Below are 21587 nucleotides of genomic sequence, written 5' to 3'. Positions count from 1 at the left end.
TTGTGCCAAATTAAATTCATTTAAGCTGAAGAATTTGAAATATTTCACAAAAGATTTATTTATGATTTATTTAACAATAAAATTTATTGACAATTGCATTATAACAGCATAATTAACTGCCATAAACTTGCATAAAATGTTTTGAGTGAAATATATTTTGGAATAATTATTTTTTTCGTTTTCCTTACGATTTAAAGTCAAAAATGGAGAATAATTTATTGAATGAATCAACTATTAGTTAAAAATAACTAAAAATGTTTTTTTTTTTTTAATATTATTTTAATCAAGAGAATAATTTTAAGCTTAGTCATATTAATAAAAATCATTTTTAGTAATAAAAACTCAGCTTGAGATGGTTTTTACATTTTAATAAGGGAAATCGCCAATACTAATCCATACTAATCAATACTATCAAATACTATCAAATACTATCAAATAATGCATCAATACTAGTCGATACTCTCAAATGATACATCGCTAAAAATACTTTGTCAATACTATCAAATGATACATCGCTAAAAAGGGCAGAAAAAGACTTTTATGAAACAAAAGAAATTTGCTTATAGGATTTAAAATAAAAGTTTTATGATGCATAACACAGGTCAACAAAAACAAAATTTTTTTCTGGTGCTAAGAAAACAATTTGTTTTTTATGTAGGATTTCTTATTTTGATTTCAAATATGCAACACATTTTTTACCATCACGTCAAGTTGTAAAGATATTTGGGTTCAAATCTTTAGAATTTGGGGTAAAGTCCCTTATATTGTCGAAAAAAAAGTTGTTCAAAAAGATGTCAACCTGAGTCTTAAAAGAAGCGTATTTTCATTGAGATTTTAAAGATGTTATTCGTTTGTAATAAAAATAAGCATTTTTTGTATTATTGCTGAAAAACATTTTGTTGACATTTTTTTAAGAGTCTTTAGCATTTTTTCAAATAACTTTTTTGCCAAAAAATTTTTAGGAAAAATTTTTATGTTTTCTAAAATCTCTATACCATCTTATAAAATACGCTTTTTTTGAGACCCAAGTTGACATACTTTTGAAGAACTTTTTTTTTGACAATATTAGGGACTTTACCCCAAATATTAAAGATCTGATTCAGATCTTTAATATTTAATATTGGGTTCAGATCATCTGAACCCAAATATCTTTACAACTTGACGTGATGGTAAAAAATGAGTTGCATATTTGAAATCAAAATGTGAAATGCAATCCAAAAAACAAATTATTTGCTCGGCACCAGAAAAAAAAAATTTTTTTGTTGACCTTCAATTATAATTGATTGCAAAAAAGCAACAAATTTGTTAAGCTATTTTTACTTAACTCTGTAAATTAAGTTGAAATGCGCAATAAAATTGTTAGATTCATTTTTTCTTCAAGAATATCAAACAGTAAATAATTCAGATATAAAATTATGTCAAAATATGTCGATAGAAAATATATCTTACATATTTTATGTCAGCAGAAAATAATTCAGACATAAAAATATGTCAAAATATGTTGATAGAAAATATGTCTGACATATTTTATGTCAGCAGAAAATAATTCAGACATAAAAATATGTCAAAATATGTCAACAGAAAATATGTCTGACATATTTTATGTCAGCAGAAAATAATTCAGACATAAAAATATGTCAAAATATGTCGACAGAAAATATGTCTGACATATTTTATGTCAGCAGAAAATAATTCAGACATAAAAATATGTCAAAATATGTCAACAGAAAATATGTCTGACATATTTTATGTCAGCAGAAAATAATTCAGACATAAAATTATGTCAAAATATGTCGACAGAAAATATGTCTGACATATTTTATGTCAGCAGAAAATAATTCAGACATAAAATTATGTCAAAATATGTCGACAGAAAATATGTCTGACATATTTTATGTCAGCAGAAAATAATTCAGACATAAAATTATGTCAAAATATGTCAATAGAAAATATGTCTGACATATTTTATGTCAGCAAAAAATAATTCAGACATAAAATTATGTCAAAATATGTCAATAGAAAATATGTGGGACATATTTTATGTCGGCAGAAAATATGTCTGAAAATATGTCGACAGATCTGCCAGACATATTATGTCGTAACAACTCTGGAAATACTTTTCATTTATATTTTTTTTAAACTTACAAAAATTTTAAAATTTACTGGAGTTAGGTTATTTGTAAACTTATACATAAAAACTAGGTGTTGATAAATATTTATTTCATAAATATTCATCATTTTCATGTCAAGCATTAAGGGTTTCGTGTGCTCCCTTCTTTTTTTTCCGTATATAATTCTACACGCATGTTTTTGAACACTCGTCTTAAATATTCCTGCCTCAAATGATGTTTCTAAGAGATTGTTAATAAAAATATTATCTATTGCAGTTGCAGAAGTTCTATTAACCCGAGTCGGTTTATTAATTACTGACAAAACATTGTACTTATGTCAAAAAAAGATTTTGTTTTTGGAAATTTCTGGTATGTTAGTGCATTCAAGTTTATATCCCCAAGGATAAATAATTTTTTTTTCTCGTTGTTTGTTTTTGAAATACTTTTTTCGATAAAGTCTTGAAATGATCTAATTTTACTACTAGGTGGTCGGTACACGCACCCAATTATACTATTTTTGTTTTTTGCATTAATTACTTCAATAAAAAGACTTTCATAATTGTTATTTGCTACACTTAATTGCTTTTTTATTTTAAATTGATACTTTTTAAGTACGTAAACACCCAGTCCTCCGCCTTTTTTATTGCTTCCTCGTGGTTGGCTAATTAGTTTGTAATTTGCCAAACTATAATTCGAATTCAACTCTAGAGGACTTTCTGAATCATGCCAAGTCTCTGACAGAGATATGACGTCGAATGAGTAATTTATAATAAATAAAAATTCTTTAAATTTTTCAAAATTTTGCCGCATGCTTCTTATGTTTAAGTGTAATATAGAAAATGAGTTTAAATCTTTTTTGATTTTAAACTCATAAGGATCAAAATATGGTGTTTTAATTAAACTCATTTGAGTTTCTAAAAAAATATTTAAGTTGTCATCAGAAAGATTGTTCAAAAGATTATCTTCAAAACGATCATAATTTAATTTTTCAAAATCTAATTGGTCAAACACATTATTCGCCATTTTTGATAAAAAAAAAAGAAAAAAGTAAAAAATTTAAATAAGCAAAAAAAAAGGTAAATAAATACTCATAAGAAAATAGTATATTAAGGACATAAAATACTTTCCTTTTCTTTCCAATCACGTACGATTAATTTATCATACGATATGTATGCAAATTTCCCCGACTCTCTTTCCACTTTCATTTTTTCACGCAAATCTTTTCGAATAAGGTTTGTTTCCGCGCAGAAGTTCTCGGTAATATAAAAATTTTTTCCTTTTAAACTTGAAGATTTTTTTAGGATTGCGATTTTATCCTTGAAGTCCAATAATTTGAGAACTATAGTCCTCGGGTTTTTAGTGACCGTGTTACCAGTGCGATGCGCTCGCTCAATTTTTATATTTACCAAACCAAGTTGCCCTTCAAACAAATTTAGAACCTTTGCCTCACTCACTTCCCAGGTTTCGTTTTCAGCTTCCTCTATTCCGTCAATCCTTAGATTATTTCTTCTTGCTCGGTCCTCTATTGTATTCATCAAAAGATAAAAATCAATACATTTTAAGCAATGATAATTTTATTAAGCAGCCCATTTTTCAAACAAATCTTATTAAATTTTGTATTGATTATCGGGGATCATGGCGATACTAACTAAGTAGCAAGTATCGCCATGTCGCGGACCATTCCTATGAAATAGAATAGTTAAAAAAAATTTTACTAAGGATTTTATTGATCAAAGTAACAACTTTTTTTTTAAACGAAAGCTTAAAGAACTCATTTTTGCAACCGAAGATTTAACAATATAACTTTGATATTTTTTAGTGATCTTTCTTTTTACCCTCTATTTAAACTTGAATTTATAAAAGTTGTATATGTAACATTAACAACTGTAATATATAATAATGCATCTTGTATTTGTAACAATGTTTTAAGTTTCTTACTTCGAAAACATATTTTTTATCTTGTAAATTTCTTATAGGGGAAAGGCGCCTAAGATGGCATAGCGCCTATGATGGCATACCAGTCATATTTCCATTAAAATTGGTTTTGGTAAAAAAATGATTAGACCTTCATGACTATACTGACTTTTCATTAGTTTTAGTGAAAAAACGTCCCTTGTGCACAAGTATTGTTTTTATAATCAACAAAAATCGATTTTGGAATGTGCTGTTGTAGTTTTATTTCCTTCATATATTTAAGATTGTGATTTTACTATTAACTGTGCAGAAATGAAATTTTCATGCATTTTATATTCAAGTTTTGTGCATTTAGTGGAATAGTTACTTTAATTTTATCTTTTGAACAAAGCAGACACGGCTTGTTTTAATGAAAATGATGAATTTTACCCATGATGGCATACTGACGAGTTAGGGGTGTTGAAATATTGACGAGTTGGGAAAACCTTTTTTTTTTATAAGAAAAACTTATTTTTAAGTAAAGTTAAAAGAAAGCGATGCTCCAAAATTTTTTTTTGGTCCAAAAAATACGTAAAACGCAATATATCCTATGCGCATGCGCAAAATTTTACAATGCTGGTGTGTAGCATGAAATGGTAAATTAGGATGGTTTCGAGTAATTTCTGGCTTTTCTGAGAGAAGACTCTAAGGTTAAATGAAATCATTAAGTTACCCTCGATCATAACTAGCCTCATCCTCCCCTATGCCATCATAGGAGCAGTGGTTGCCTATGATGGCATACTTGTGCTTTTTTTTTACAATAAGAATAACTTATAAAAAAAATAAAACTGATGAAAACTCCCAGGGTAATTATTGTTCTAGATGTAACAAGGAATGTATCCATATCAAAACTTTTATTATTGGTCTTCAGGATACTGAATAATGAAGCTTCAAAGTTAAGTATGCCATCATAGGCGCCTTTCCCTACCTATCTAATAAAAATAGAATAAAAAAAAAAGTTTTACTCAATTGTTAAGAGAGAAAAAAACTCAGACTGAACGTTCTTTTTTTTAAAAAAATCTTTCTTAAAATCACAATCGCTTGTCCAAATTTAAATAAGATTTAAAATAAATACGTTGTTTAGGTAAAATAAACATTATAGTTTAATGTTATGATCTGTTCTGTTCGTCTAATGAAAATTTTAATGATCTGATCTGTTTGTTTAATGAATTTTTTTTTTAATTATAAGCTCTTTCTTGGTCGGAATTCTAATATTTTTTGTGAAAATTGATAGAAATATTGTGTTTTCACAACTATATACAGTTCATATATGTCAGAACCAATTAGAACTAGGATCTATAGTAAATTAAGGAATTTTTTTAAAAGATTCTTACTAAATTCATGTTAACCCCGATAAGCGGAATTGATCAAAAGACTTCAAAATGGTGTTGTTTAGATTGTCTATTACGAGTAGTAAAAAGGTTTTGAAATTGTATATAAAAAGAAAAGTTTCTTTAAATATTAAAAAAACCAAAAGCAAAAAAATTATAATATCTAATGCTCTGGTTTGGATCTAACACGCTGATAAAATCGTGCTAATTTCAAATAAAAGAATTCTAATAATTTGTAAATCGCATTAACTACACCAAGAAGTTCCTAAATTTAAAAGCAAACGACAAAAAATTTAAATATAAAACAATTTTTTACAAAAATTGTTAGGTTAATTTTAGTTCTAAAAATTACATAAGATACCTATCATCCAATTAAGACGTCATCTATGAGAACGTTAAGCGATGCGATAGGCATCATTTGGATAATTTACTTAATGGGCCAACTGTTTTTACACATCAATTTTAGGATGGAACCTTTTTATTTGTAAAAAAAAAAAAAATAACTTTTATCGATTAGTTGTTTAGACGTTAATGGGTAAAAAAAAAATTTAATTTTTTTTTTACCCATTACTTACAATTATTTTATGTAAACTATATTATTAATCATCGTAATAATTTACTTACAATTATTTTATGTAAACTATATTATTAATCATCGTTTACGTTTACAATCCTGAAAAAAAAAAAGAAATACAGTAATTTTAAAGAAAGCGCAAAAAAGTAAGGAGTAAAATAGTTACTTGGCGATTGAAGATCTTGAAGATCTTGTTGTTAATATTTTCAATAGTTACAATTTTTTATATCACCATCAGAATTTCTGAAAACATTGAACATATCAATACGGAAATTTTCTGAACACCACAAACCCGTTTATAAGTTTGTCTCTCGGACAAAACTCTTTCAAAACCTGAAAGATAAAAATATAATTATTTAGAAATCCAAATTTTATAATTTAAATGCTTTCAGTTTGTTGTTAAAAAAAGTATAAATTTTGTTCGGAAAATAAAATGATTTGAAAAAAGAATTTTTTTTAAGTGTGGCTCTAACCCTATAACACATAGAACCAGAGGCGATTTTACGGGGAGTATGTGTGGGGAGGGGGAAAAGGTAACAGGGTTTCACACCCCCTAAACCCCAAAGAAGATGATTTTCAAGTTATAATTGATTTTTTTACGAATTTGATTCGCTAGTCGGGTATTTGACACAATTCAGTCGGGTAAATTTTACTTTTGAAGACCTTTTTTTTTTTTTCAAGAATGAGTTGCACTTTAGAAAGACTCACCCCTCCCTCACTTTATTCGTAGAATCGCCTCGGCATAGAACACACATTAAAAATAAACATGTAGAAATCATAATTTGCAGGTTACAATAAAAAAAAAAAGAATAAAAATAAACAAAAAAAAAAGTACTGATGATAATTGTTGTAAAAACGAAAACTAAAGTGTATTTCAATATTAAGGGTATTAATGTACAATAAGAATAAGAATAGAACAGAATGCTTTTCAAAATTGGTTTTGTTAAAGATGGAGAAAAGGTATTTTAAAATAAATTTTTTTTGACTCATTCATAATTTTTTTTTTTTTTAGGTGACTTCTTGAGCCCTTACGGTCTTGTCACAGAACACCGCGGAAGTGCATTTAACCAGGAAGTTCACGCCTCCTTCCTTACCGTGAAGTGAAAATTTGTCCAGAGCTCGTTTCGAACCTGGATCTCCTGCTTATAAAGCAAGCGCTCTAACCACTGCGCCACGGCTGCACAAATAATACATACCAGGCCTCTGCCCCATTTATAAACGCACTAATAAACAAAAGAACGATTACCATACTTTTGGGTTTTAAGAGATGTAACATTTAGTTTTCTATTGTATATATTTCTAGTGGAGTAGGAAGGTACTAGTCTACATTCTGTGAACAATTTTGTATTGGAAGATGGTGAGTTTTTATTTAAGGAGTCAAAAACAAAAAAAAGATTAGCATACTTTACTAGCGCTGGAAACGTTGAAATGAAAAGTTTTTTGATGGATTCCGATGTATCTGATTTAATTGTTTGGAAGTTTATTAATGGAACTACGGTGAGATGATAGCAACTTGTTAATGCGATAGTTTCCAACTTGACTCCAAATTTGACACCACACAAAACTAATTTATTACTAGAATTAATACCATTAATACTTTCAAATTGTTTTCAATCTGAAAGATAAGATCGAAACCAGTCATTTACAATACCACCAATTTCATAATGTTCTAATTTAGAAATAAAAATACTATTGTCAACGATATTAAAAATTTTTTGTAAATCAATGGAAACACCACAAACGCACTTTTTTAGAAAAGTGTACACTCTAGAAATCATAAGTTTTTCAAGAAGCTTACTAATGTTAGATAAAAAAGAAATAGATCAATAATTAGTGCATGAAAGTTTAGAGCCATTTTTAAATATTGGTATAATGCAAGATAATTTCAAATAATCAGAAAATGTTCCATTTATGAATGAGGTATTAATTAATAACTATTTACAAGTTTCTAAACTAATTAAATAGTTCAGAAAGAATATTTGAAAAATTATACTTAAAATCTATAAGAATGTTTGTAGGAATGCTATTTGGGCCTAATGATTTTTTTGGATTCAATTTTGATATAAGAGATGAAGTTTCAGGAATTTGTTGGAGATAGTAATAAACTATGTTAACTCGAATATTTAAGAGGCTTTTGATAGCTAACGTAAGCCGAATAAATATTGAATTTGAGTTTGTTAGCAACGTTTGTAAAAAATGATTCAGAGATTAGAGTCTGGTCAGTTATATAAGTTTCATTTTTTTGCAAGCAGTTAGAGAATGGTTTATCGAAATTTTTGACATTTACAGAATAGAATTATAGCCTTTCCCAAGTTCGCGAAGATAATTTACATTTTCTGAGAAAAAAAAATTTCAAATGGTTTTTTTTTACTAAGTTTGATTAATGCAATTATCATATATCTTGTCGTCGAGTACGTTAAGAAATGTTCATGTTAAAATTTAGGGGAAAGGCGCCTATGATGGCATACTTAACTTTGAAGCTTCATTATTCAGTATCCTGAAGACCAATGATAAAAGTTTTGATATGGATACATTCCTTGTTACATCTAGAACAATAATTACCCTGGGAGTTTTCATCAGTTTTATTTTTTTTAAAAGTTATTCTTATTGTAAAAAAAAAGCACAAGTATGCCATCATAGGCAACCACTGCTCCTATGATGGCATAGGGGAGGATGAGGCTAGTTATGATCGAGGGTAACTTAATGATTTCATTTAACCTTAGAGTCTTCTCTCAGAAAAGCCAGAAATTACTCGAAACCATCCTAATTTACCATTTCATGCTACACACCAGCATTGTAAAATTTTGCGCATGCGCATAGGATATATTGCGTTTTACGTATTTTTTGGACCAAAAAAAAATTTTGGAGCATCGCTTTCTTTTAACTTTACTTAAAAATAAGTTTTTCTTATAAAAAAAAAAGGTTTTCCCAACTCGTCAATATTTCAACACCCCTAACTCGTCAGTATGCCATCATGGGTAAAATTCATCATTTTCATTAAAACAAGCCGTGTCTGCTTTGTTCAAAAGATAAAATTAAAGTAACTATTCCACTAAATGCACAAAACTTGAATATAAAATGCATGAAAATTTCATTTCTGCACAGTTAATAGTAAAATCACAATCTTAAATATATGAAGGAAATAAAACTACAACAGCACATTCCAAAATCGATTTTTGTTGATTATAAAAACAATACTTGTGCACAAGGGACGTTTTTTCACTAAAACTAATGAAAAGTCAGTATAGTCATGAAGGTCTAATCATTTTTTTACCAAAACCAATTTTAATGGAAATATGACCGGTATGCCATCATAGGCGCTATGCCATCATAGGCGCCTTTCCCCTAATACAAAACTACATAAAATAATATAAATATATGATAAAATAAATAATAAAATTATTGAAAATATTAAATGTAAAGAAAAAGAGTTTTGCGGTTTTAGGCGACATTCTGATAAAACTGCACACTTAAGAAAACATTGAAATTTTTAAATTTTAACTATTTTTTATTATTTTTTTTAACACAACTTACGTTTAGGAAACTATATCAAAGTTTATAAACTTTTTGCAACAATCAAATTTAGTTCCAACCTAATATTTCTTTGGTAAATATGCTTCTTTGCACAACCGTTCCCGACACATCGAATTTTCGCATTGCAACATTTCTGTTTGTAACTGTACTCAACACTTTTTAAGTTTAGCAACTTTTACGGCTCCCTTTGTTGATTTTTCTTCATCTTTTTGTTTAAGGAACTCGATCACATTTTTTTCGCTAATACATTTTCCGCCAAGTTTTGACATGTTGCACTCACACTCTAGTGGAAATATTTCAAAAAAAAAGTGGGTTAAACGGGCAGGTCATGAATTTTTGGTGTTCAAAGTAGGTAACTTCCAGCTATGGTGCAAACTTTAAATTTTGTAATATTGATACCGGTATCAAATAAGAATGTTTTACAAATAATTACAATAATAGGAGCTTGGGAACAATATTTACCTGAAAAATCAGGACCCACTGTCCCAAATGTATAAACAAGAAAAAAAAAAATTATTTTTTGCAGTATCTTAAAATAGATTAAAAAAATCATCGGGAAAATTAATTTATCTTTAAAAAATTTCTTATCGTTCATAAATGGCAACGAAAGAAAGTTTGAAACCGCCTCTATTTGTGGGGGTTGTCAACTTTACAAGGTCATAACTTTAGAACTTTGAAATAGTTTTTAACAAATGAGAATTTTATATTATATTATAATATAAAATTCTCATTTAGAATTTTATAAATGAGAATATTTTATTTGAGGGGGTTGTCAACTTTACAAGGTCATAACTTTAGAACTTTGAAATAGTTTTTAACAAATGAGAATTGTAGCTTTTTTTTTTTAAGAGCTATTATTTCCCCCTTCCTTAACACATACTTAGATATATATTGGGGCCCAAATTTTATGGAAAATTTTAAACAATACGCTAATTACGATAAAAAAGCCTTTCCATTACATGTTAAATGTACAAACCACATTCCTCTGTTTTGTATACTTACTTGTGGTATACCGCAAAAAAAACTTATTAATGGATTCTATGAACTTTTTTTATCTGCTGCAATAGTTAATAAAAAATTTTAAAAAAATGATAAGTATTGCTCATATTGTTTTAAAATGCCAAACATTAAAAACTCTCAAAAAGATAATAGAGCTTTAGTCTGCCTAATTTGTTTATTTAAAAGGATCAGGAATGACAAAAGTTAAAGAAGGAAGTGTGACATTGAATAGAATACATAACTTCTTTTTAAAATCATTTGATTTGAACAATGAAAACTATCCTAATGGCATTTGTAATAAATGTGGAAAAGCATTAGAAAGACTTTAAAAAGGAGATAAAAACATTATTCTGAGTAAACCGTATAAATTCTCAAAAGTCAAAGTAAGTATACTTACCAGAAACCAGTTATTCTGTGTTTGCGACATTTATGAAATGCTCGAATTACCATTACTTCAAAAACAACATATAAAAATAGAGGAGAATCAAGTTGGAATTAGTAAAAGCATCATCACTTGGAAAAATAAAAATACGTAAAATTTGTTGGGTTGTCATTGGAAGAGGATTACCTCACCCTTGCACTCTCACAACGAGAAGAAAAAATTTAACAGAAGAACTTTTTTTTAAGCACCACAGAAATGCATTTAACCAGGAAGGTAAGTAAGTTCACGTCTCCTTCCTTACCGTGACACGAAAATATGTTCAAAGCTCGTTTCGAACCTGGATTTCCTGCTTATGCAGCAAGCGCTTTAACCACTGCGCCACGGCCGCAACTAAACAAAGATAGGGCGAACCTTTGATTTTTGATTTAATATTTTAAACTTTAAATGAAGAAACTTATATAAAATACTTGAAATATAAAAACTGAAAACATGGAAGTAAATTTCTTTTGATACTAAGATATTAAGACGAGGTTCCGAAGTTCAATGCTCAAAAGTATCGAAAAGAAAAGTTGGGGAGGATAAAATCAAGATTGCAACTAAAGGCAAGTCCGTTGTCGTTGAACAAACAAAAGCTCTTTGAGAGCGCTTTTTCAAGTTGAAAAAATCCTAATTTTGGGAATAAACAAATTTAAAATCACTTGTAGACTTAGTAATACACAGGGAGCCAAAGTACTTTGTATATTTAGAAGCTGGAAGGGAAGAGAATTATTTGAAAGCAATGTAAGAGAGAAATTAAGTAAAGAAGATTTTTTAAAATAATAACTTTAATGTTAAAGAAATAATTTTTAAAAAAGATTGCAGACTGTTGGTTTATAGTAAAAACATTAAAGGACTTGTTGAGACAGTAATAAAGGAAAGAAAATTGTCAAAAGATTACATTTTAAAGATGGGCATTGATGTTGGAGGCGGAGTTTTAAAAGTTTATTTAAATATTATAAAAAAAGTGACAGAATGTAATGTCAAAAAAAATATTTAGCTATGAGGAAGGAATAGGTAATGAAAAATACAAAGATGGTGGCGTAATAAAATTGTTTATTATTAACTTAAAACAGAAAACGTGGCTGAATTCCATTCAAATCTTGAGAAAGTTATCACTATTTTAAAGCTAAATAGTTTAAAACACTTTTTGTGCATTTGATTTGAAATTGGCCAATATTTTTGGAAAGTGCAGCATCAACACATCCTTACCTTTGGTGTATCAGCAAAGAAAAAATGCAAGATTTTAAAAAGTATGGTGAGCTAAGAACTCTAGGAAGTATCCGTTCATTAGTTAATGCTTACAAAGTCTTTTGTAAAGATTAAAAAAAAACCCAAGCTTTCAGATGCAACTTATATTAATTGCGTTAACCTTCCACTGGTTCATCGGCTTGATCACCTAAAAGTTAGTAAAACTTTTGCTTCAATGGAACTTCATTTACTTTGTGGAAATGCAAATAGATTTGACGATAATCTTAAAAAACGTTTATAATCTATGGATACTATCTTATCGGCAAATCAGTGAAACCAAATTTTATGTTTTTAAAGGCCTAAGCCACAAAATAATCAATTTAAAGGTGGAGATTGTTCAAAACTGCTGAAAAATATGCATGTGATAAAAGAATTAATAAAATCTTTGAACTGGAAAGAGATTAACATATTATTTCTATAGTTAATTCCTTTAAATATCACTTACCACTCTCGTACAGCAGTTTGAGCAACGGTGGAACCAGCCTGATTTTGAAATTGAATATTTGGTGCCAACTGGACCATCTCTTGCCCGGTCAGGAAAAAAGTTTCTTTTGGCTTTGTATATTACAAATGGTGGTGCAAAATGCACCATTTGCTTATAGTATAATGAATTTTTTCATTGTTGTCAGTAAGTATAGATGCACGTCTTGTCCCTTTTCGACACACTACGGTTACTTTGCCTTGATCACCGAAAAACCTGTTTCATCACAATTCTAAATATGTGACCCCTAAGTTATACCAGTCTGTTGATGTTGCTTGGCGACCCATTCAAAATAACGATTGAGTACAAGAGAGTACAAGAAGCGGCTCTTTTAAAGGCTCTTTTAAAGGTATCCGCTTTTCTTGTTGAAATTTCTTTTGACCACCTCTTCATAAAGGCATAAAACTAGTCTTTACCAGGCTTGTCATTTTTGAATAAGTACAAATGATCTTCGCGTTTAAGGTAGCCACAAACAAATTCTAGAATTTCATTTCGGGTTAAACCATAACCCCAGTCACCAAGTAATTGGAACACATGCACCATTAATCTTTCTATTTTATTTGAGAGTACTGTTGTTGTACCTGAGCCATGGAAGCCTTTGTTGTTGTTATTTTTGCGAACTTTGTGCGTTGAGGCTAAAACGCTATGTTTGAATGCAGCTTTTCTCAGTGATGTTTTCTTTTCTTTCATGTCAGTTAATGCGGCTAGTATATCGTCTTCCTTGTATGCTTGTTTTTTTAGTTGACATTTAAAGTGAATGAGTTAAATTGAATTGAGTGAGTGATGATTATATTGAGAAATAATATAATTGGTTTTTAATGAGTAAGAGATGATTATATTAACAAATGACATTATAGTTCATTTTTAATTAAACACGAATTAAGGTGGTATCCAGCCATTATTTCTATTTTCTTTTATTTTACACATAATAAATATCTTTGATGAATTACCAGCATAATAGATAAAAATCTAAAACGTTTTGAAAAAAAATTTTTAATTTAAAAATAAAAATTGCTGACTCAGCAAAAAAAGGTGAAAAAGTTAACGTTCCAAGAACATAAATATCTTAAGATTACACCAATACTAAAGGTTGAAATTTGGCAAAATGCTAGTATACTAGTATAGGTTGTGTCTGAACCAAAATTTTTTGAAAAAATTTAAATGATCAAAAATTACAGATTTGATTGTGTAAAAAACTATTTTTAGCAAAAAAACATTTGATATGGTATTTGTTGGTTAAGTTTATTTTTTTTTTTATGTTCATACACTCAAAACATTAATAATGAACATGTCCTAGAAATTTGAAGCTAAAAAATTTTTTTTCATTGAGATATTATTGTTTTCCTACGGCTTCTCATAAAAAAAAAAAATTGAGAAAAATCAATTTAAAAAATATAAATCATGTACATTACTCAGATAAATCATTAAAAACCACCAGAACAATAATCATTTGCAGTTTATTTATCTAATTTTTATCCAAAAAGTAGTTTTTTCTAACAGATCCTAATTTTTTTCTTCTTTTTTTTGTTTCATCTGACATTTTTTTGTTCATATTTTTTAACCGTATGGAGTTTTTTTTACTTGAACCAATTTCAAAGTAACTACCAGATTTAATATTAAGAGCATCAAATACAGAAGATAACTTAGCAAAGCAATCATTATAAGTAATGGTTGCAGAGTAAATAGCCATTTCAACAACAGCTTTAGAGTTGAATGTAGTTTTGAGTCATGCCGTGCAAACATTTTGTAAGCATATCAGTATTTGCTAGATCTTGAAATACTAGCTTAATCTTTTCCATAATGGTTACTGGTAGATTTACCTTTTTCTTGTATGTAACTTGACAAGTTGCTATATCAGACTGCCATTTACACCAGCTTTTTTCACCCTTGGTGCAAAATATATGACAATATTCTTCAGAAGTAAAATTAGTGCAATGATGAAGTGAAGCTATTACGGAGTTCCTCATTTCCAAAAGACTATTTAAATTTTGCCGAATAGCCATTCCAACATAATTTTGCAAGATGTTGATTACATTATCCGTGAGCCGACATTTACCAGATATACCATTTCCGTCAGATAGTTTTACCCGTCATAATTCTTTTCTTTTAAGACATAGTCGATTGACTGTAAGCTTCTCGTAATGCCCAATACATTCTAGTTTTATTGGAACTAGATCATCACCATAAGGTTTTTGTGCAATAACTGCGCTAAATGAGGTAGTGTCTCCACCCCCAAGATATTTAGAATAGCGAATGTTATATTTATATACTGAAGAGCAAAATATTTCTGTTGCACGAGCTGACTCCATGACACCAGCTGATTTAGTGTGATTTACTTGGCAGGAAGGATTAACTTTCCACTGCTCATATTTAAGTGTCCCTTTTTTTCATTCCCAAATTTGACAACCTTTACAAAACTTAGATAATACAAAAGTATCCAATACCTTGTTGTTGTCATAAGATGTTGCCACCACAACACCGTTTAAAGACGAATATCCTTTCCGCTGCCAGGTACCATCGATAGAAATACCACAATCAATAACATTATTCATATTAGAGTCAGGTTTCAGTTTTCTTCTAACCTCCATAGTAGCATTTTTCATACTTTGCTCAGCAACTGATTTATAAGCATCATAAAGTTTGCTATTAATACAGCCAAAACTAGGTTTTGATAGAGGTGGTGGCATTTTTATTATGGAGGTAAAAGTTAACATCAACAACAAGTTGCATCTCTCCTTCTGCCAATCTCTCTGAATACCATAACACTGCGTATATTAATTTCACTAGTATTTATACCAGGTTTCTTGTTTTTGATAACAGAGAAAGAAAAAAATGTGTCTTTAAATGCACAACCACTGCAAGAAATTTTAAAAACAAAGAAAACACCAAACGTCTTGAATGATCATGCAACAAGGAAAGCTTTGTACCACTTATATTACAAGTAGCATACTTTTCAAAACAACTTTTCATTTGTTTAAAAGCCATAAAAAATATAAATTCATTATTATCAAATAATGTTTTTTCAAGATTATTTTTCAGCTTTTTACAACTTGTAGAACAAGTTCCTGTGTTTGTATCATATTGCATTAAGGTGTTATTGGAATTATTACGCTGATTGCCATTAAACTTTCTTTTCCTTGGTTTTATTATTCTTTTTTTGTTTGCCATAATTTACTTTTCAACCTTTAACTGTAATAGGTTAGATGCAAAAATGAAAAGCACTATTTTATCTGAATTCAAAAAGACTACAAAACAATGTTAAACCGTTTAAAAATAGCAATGTGACTTAGATTTATAACATTTAGACCAATATAAACTTAAAACATTAAAAAAAGAATAGTTACAGGCTTGGCATGTTTAGTTTTTTAGGGACTAATTTAAAGGATAAAAAGGTTGCTATGATCGTTGCTATGTGAATTAAATATACCTTATGGTGTTTAAGAAGAATATTTCTAATATTATAAGATTATTTTGGAAAAAATATTTTTACTATTGAATTCTACAAGGTCATTTTTTTTTTTTCATTTTTCACCAAAATAATGGCTGGATACCACCTTAACACTAAGTTGATTAGATCAAGATAGCCGCGTAGTCACTTGCGAAAAACTAAACTAAGTAATTAATCGAGTTGCGGTTTTATCAGAAAAAAGAGTTTTTTTTACTTTTTTGATTTTTTATTTAACTTTTTGTTCTAGCTGCAAAAAAATTATACTATCCGAATTAAAATTAAATTTTGAACGAGATAGTGCTAAAATTATTTTTATATCAGTTTCGGTTCAAGCGCTATTTTGTTGGCAACGATAAAAAATATATAAAAAATTTTGACTCCCCTATAAAGTTGTATAAAAAAAGAAAAAAATGGAGTTGAATCGGCATATAATTTTATCAATTCGAATAGAGGAGGAAAAAAATATATAAATAGATTCAAACTTAGGAGTTCTGTGTTTGAATTTATTTTTATTTTTTTCACAGCCATATCCGTTTAGTTTTTATTTGATAATTTCGGTTAGTGTGCGGAATGAGGTGGTGTGCGGTTTTTTTGGCCCGGTTTTATTTGATATTTAATGATACCGCAAAATTTATCATTTTAATTTTTTTCGACTTTACATAATTCACAGACCTAACAATTTAACGGAAGTATGGCATAGTCAACAAAATATCATGCAGATGCTATAATATTTTAAAATTGCCTTAACAACGCCAAGGTTTTAGAATTATTTATTGTCCTAAGAATTTATGTTTCTGAGTGGAGATAAATCCAGTTCTTAATTTTTGAATGTAACTTTTTTAAAATACTTTTTAAAAAAGTATTTAAAAAAAAAGGTTTATATATGAACTTTTGCGGTTTTAATGATAACTATGGACTTGATATTCATATTTTATGATTTTTTTAATTAAATTATAACGTTTCTAATAATAAAAACTTAAAATAATTTTGGTGCAGAATGCGCTATTTTATATTATCCCTCTGAGCAAAAGCACAAAGTTTTAAAAAATATATTTTAAAAGATTACGCTTTAAGAATGGCGATACTTACTAAGTATCGCCGCGTCTTAGAGCTATTTATAAGTAAACAAGCATTAAAAATGGAAAGCGTATTTATATATACTGCGTATATATGTTGTAACTTTATAACAACTTTAGCAAAACATATTTTTATATTTTTATATTTGTCTTGAAGTTTTTCGGTAAGTAATGTAGAAGTTTTTCTTGTAAATATAAATTATTTTAGTTTGAATTGTTACTAGAACATTGCTAAATGGAATCTTCAAAGAAGTTTCCGTTATAAAACACAATTAACGATGATTGAAGTAGTAAAACTTTCTTAAATTTTAATTCATAAAAAATCAAGTTACAAACATGAAGAGCATGAGTTTGCTAAAATTTAAAACTTTCAACATTATTAAAAACTTCGCTAAATTTTTGCGAAAAATAAAAAAGTGTATTGATTTTTATAAATTATTTGTTGGATATTTTTTTAGTATAGGGTTTTTTATTTTAATGTTTATAATAAATAATTAAATCTACTTCGATATTAAAATGAATATTGTTTTAAAGTATCTTAAAACATGTTTTTTTAGGTTTAAAATTTTTTTGTTTTTCAATATTATTTTATATATATATATATATATATATATATATATATATATATATATATATATATATATATATATATATATATATATATATATATATATATATATATATATATATATTACAGTTTATTAATTTTCGGAGATATCATTTTTATACGATTTTACAAGTTTTTAGTTTTGTTAGCTTAAACTAAAAAATCAATCCAGAGTTTGATTATTAACGCAGTCTACAGTCAATGTTATTTTAATCCCCCTAAAATAGAAATCAAATCAAGCAATTAATTTGTAATTAAAATTGTTCAAGCACTAAGTATTTGCTAAGTAAAGCCTGAATCACTATACAAAAAAAAAACGCTTAAAAAATATGAAAACAGTTTCGAGATGGTTTTTGACTATAATTGGTTTAACGTTTATTGTAGTCGTTTGGATAAATCTTTTAAAAAAACCTTCGTTTGAAAGCATTTTTATCAATCAAAAGTCGGTCGCATTAATAACTGCTCATCCAGATGATGAAGTTGTCTTTTTTTCGCCAACAATTCTTCAATTACAAAAGAATGGTGTCTTGTTTTATTTAATTTGTGTAACATTTGGAGATTACGAAGGTCATGGCGCTGATCGTATGGAGGAGTTATATAATTGTTGCAACGAACTCGGTGTTAATACTGAACGAATTATTTTTATAAATAATAAAAACTTTCTCGAACACCCCTCTAAACGATGGGAAAACTTATCGTCGCTTGTTGAGAACTTGAACGTTGTTTTAAAAAAGTTAGAAATTGAAACTGTGTTTACATTTGGTCCGTACGGTTGTTCTGGGCATCCTAATCACATAGATACTCATACAGCTGTGCGATCTTTAAAAACTTTTAGAAGATTTTTTTTAAAAGACTCAAGCTTGAACTGGTTTCAATCGGCGTTTCTTGAAATTTTATCAACTTCCTTTACTAACAGTAAAAGCAGGGTATTATTTTTTTCTTGGGATATATTTAAAACTATGAAATCAATGCTTTATTACCGCAGTCAGTTCAAACTTAATTGGATTTTAAATCAATATATTATTGTGAACGACTGGAGAATATATAACATTGATGAAGAAACAAACGATTTACCAATATTTTGAAATAGTTAATAAATCTACATTAGCCAGCAGAATTTAAAAAGAAATAGATTGCATTATCCTTAGAAAATAAAGTACATTCATAGGCGTTAGTGGTGTTGTAGTTTTAGAGTTTAGAGGAGAAGGAAAGGTGGGGGGGGGGGAGGGGTTGATTATTTAGAAAAAAATAGTTAAAAAGGGTCTCCTAGACTATAATAAACTTCCCTTGTGGAATCAAGACGTGTTTAAAACATGTAAAACACGTGTTAAAACGTATTAATTCGTTTTATACGTATTTTTTTACGTATTAAAACGTACTAATACGTATTAAACGTGTTTTATAAGCAATTAAAACATTTAAATACGTATTCATACGTCTTGTTCCAGCTGCAATAGTGAAACAAAAATGAAAAAAAAAATGTTGCAACTTACCCCGCGTCGGGGCAAGTTGCAAAAGTGAACGGGGCAAGTTGTAACACATTACTTTAAAAGAATAAGCCTTGTAGAGTTCACAGAAAAATTATTAGTCAATCTGTAATTTCTATCTGGCAACAAAAATTTTATAATTACAATAAAAGAAAGTAGTATTTTCCTTGAGTTGCAATACATTTATCATGCTAGACTTCACATATACCTGACTTGTTTAGTAAACTAAAAACTGTTTTTGAAAAAAAAAAAGTTCTCTTGGTCAAATAAACAACAATTAAGTTTAAAAAAAGACAAGAGGAGTATTTAGGATATTTAAGTTCTGTTTTTTTCTGTTTTTAGGATATAAAAACACAATAACATTTTGTTTAAAAAAAAACTTTTTAATGCAAAAAATTACATTAATTCTATTTTAATTCACCTTTAATGTTTTTCTTTTTGATTGTTCATGTGGAAGTATTTTTCTCTTTCTCTGTGGAAGTAATTTTCTTTTTTTAGAACTAACTTCTTTTTCAGCCATAAGTCGCTGTTTTACTGGAGTATCTGTAAGAATTTTTACATACTTTCTCTTTGATCTAGTGAGTATTTCTTTCCTAGATTGTGCTGTTGGCAGAGGTCTTACATTCTCTGGGGAAAATTCTAATGATGCCATAGATGGAATTGCATCTGAGATTGAAGTTGATATGCTAATATCAATACCTGCTTTAGATGCTGGACGATCAGTAACAAATGTTGGAGCAAAATCTGCATCTGAAAATATATCCTTATCATATGGGAATATTCCTGCCACTCTAAAAACAGATGTTATGTTTTGTTGTGTAAGAGAATGCTGTAAGGCTATTTTTGCAATTCCTGGCAAATCATAGATACTCATTGTTTTTCCTGGCCATTGTTTCATCCATGAGTCTTGTGCATTAGCTACGCATTTTTGAATGGTCCGAATACAGATCTATCCAGAGGTTGCAACTTATGTGAGCAATGAGGAGGGAAGGAAAGCAAAACTATACGATTATCTTTACACAATGTTATTAATTGAACAGATAAATGAGACTGATGGTTGTCTAAAAGTAATAGCACAGGACTTTCTTTTTTGGGCTTGACATGCCGAATAAAGTGGTTTAAGTAAGTAACAAAGCACTCTTCATTCATCCACCCTGACCCATTCGAAGCACCAATGCATTCATTTGGTCCATCACGAATAAAGTGATCATAAATTTTCTTTCTCGGAAATAGAAACATTGGAGGCACACTATTGCCACATGCATTTACAGCTAACACAATTGTCACTAGTGTCCCCCGTTCTTGAGATGTTAATGCTCCAACTTGCTTAATACCTTTACGAGCAATTACCTTGTTTGGTTTTTGCACAGTGGTGATACCAGTCTCATCAACATTGTAAATATTAGATGCAGAAAAATGATTTCTATCTAAAACATCTGATAATTTTTGAAAAAATACACCTACATTAGCACGATTAAAACTAGTGCAAGACTTGTTGCTTCTGGAGTTCTGATAGACAATCCTGAATGTCGATTTAAAAACCCTCTCATCCAGTCAGGACCGACCATTGAAAGTTTTAACCAAGATTTTGGAAAATTAAGGTTATACTTTATAGCACATTCAAATGCAAGTTTTCGTGCTTCATAAGGTGATAATCCATAATAAATATTAGAAGCTGTTGATATATATGAAGCAATAGCTTTTTCTTGTTCTAAATTGAAAACTCGGCGTGACTTTTTATAACCAGGAATAGGTAGCGGCATTTCCATATTGTTAGCTTTTTTTACTTTATTTATTTAACGAAAAAGAGTTGAGTACTGGATTCCATACTTTTTTGCTGATGCTCTAATCGATATTTCTTTTCCATCAATAACATGGTTTGCTGCCTCTATTACCACTGCTGTTGGATAAAGTCCTTTTTCAGTTTTTCTCTTACAAGTTCTCATTTACAATTTCCACTTAAGCACAAAATAACAGTTTAATCAAATAACAATAAAATAAAAAAACAATAAAGTCATTTTACACAACTTAACCTACATCATCATTTATTTATATATGAATGATTAATGTATCTTTGCATATATGTATGATTTTGTATATATATGTATATATATATATATATATATATATATATATATATATATGTAAATTATGTTAGTGTATTTTACCAATAGAGGGCTCAATGTTCTTAAAGAACAGAGCAATAATTAATGAGTAAAAAACACTTATCTAACTTTTATCTTCTACTCGGAGTTTCACCATCGCTGGATCATCAGGAAGAGTTCCTGAAGACTCTTCCTGATGATCCAGCGATGGT

At 28.7% G+C, this 21587-nt stretch overlaps 2 protein-coding genes across 2 annotated transcripts; one reads left to right on the top strand and one right to left on the bottom strand.

The window, feature by feature from the left end:
* The first annotated feature begins 18112 nt into the window (after positions 1–18112).
* Positions 18113–19630, top strand: LOC136089811 (N-acetylglucosaminyl-phosphatidylinositol de-N-acetylase-like). Its single transcript, XM_065815900.1, has 2 exons — positions 18113–18709; positions 19613–19630. The coding sequence occupies exons 1-2, from the start codon at positions 18113–18115 to the stop codon at positions 19628–19630; spliced, it is 615 nt and encodes a 204-aa protein (XP_065671972.1).
* Positions 19631–20188: 558 nt separating this feature from the next.
* LOC136089810 (uncharacterized) lies at positions 20189–21039 on the bottom strand. The gene is made up of 2 exons (XM_065815899.1): positions 20763–21039; positions 20189–20697 (listed from the first exon to the last, which is right to left on the bottom strand). Exons 1-2 carry the CDS (start codon positions 21037–21039, stop codon positions 20189–20191), a joined length of 786 nt encoding a protein of 261 aa, XP_065671971.1.
* Positions 21040–21587: the final 548 nt, after the last annotated feature.

Source organism: Hydra vulgaris, chromosome 13 (genome assembly GCF_038396675.1).
Source record: "Hydra vulgaris chromosome 13, alternate assembly HydraT2T_AEP".
NCBI classification, from domain to species: Eukaryota; Metazoa; Cnidaria; class Hydrozoa; order Anthoathecata; family Hydridae; genus Hydra; species Hydra vulgaris.
The sequence above is the reverse complement of the archived record's forward strand: the minus strand, read 5'-3'. Positions and strand labels throughout refer to the sequence as shown.

Bases quoted from the DNA above. Each gene is read 5' to 3' on its own strand.
- LOC136089810 (XM_065815899.1), bottom strand. From the start codon at position 21,039: ATGGAAATGCCGCTACCTATTCCTGGTTATAAAAAGTCACGCCGAGTT. The intron at 20,698-20,762 runs GTCTTGCACTAG...CAGATGTTTTAG, and splicing joins CAGAACTCCAGAAGCAACAA to ATAGAAATCATTTTTCTGCA.
- LOC136089811 (XM_065815900.1), top strand. From the start codon at position 18,113: ATGAAAACAGTTTCGAGATGGTTTTTGACTATAATTGGTTTAACGTTT.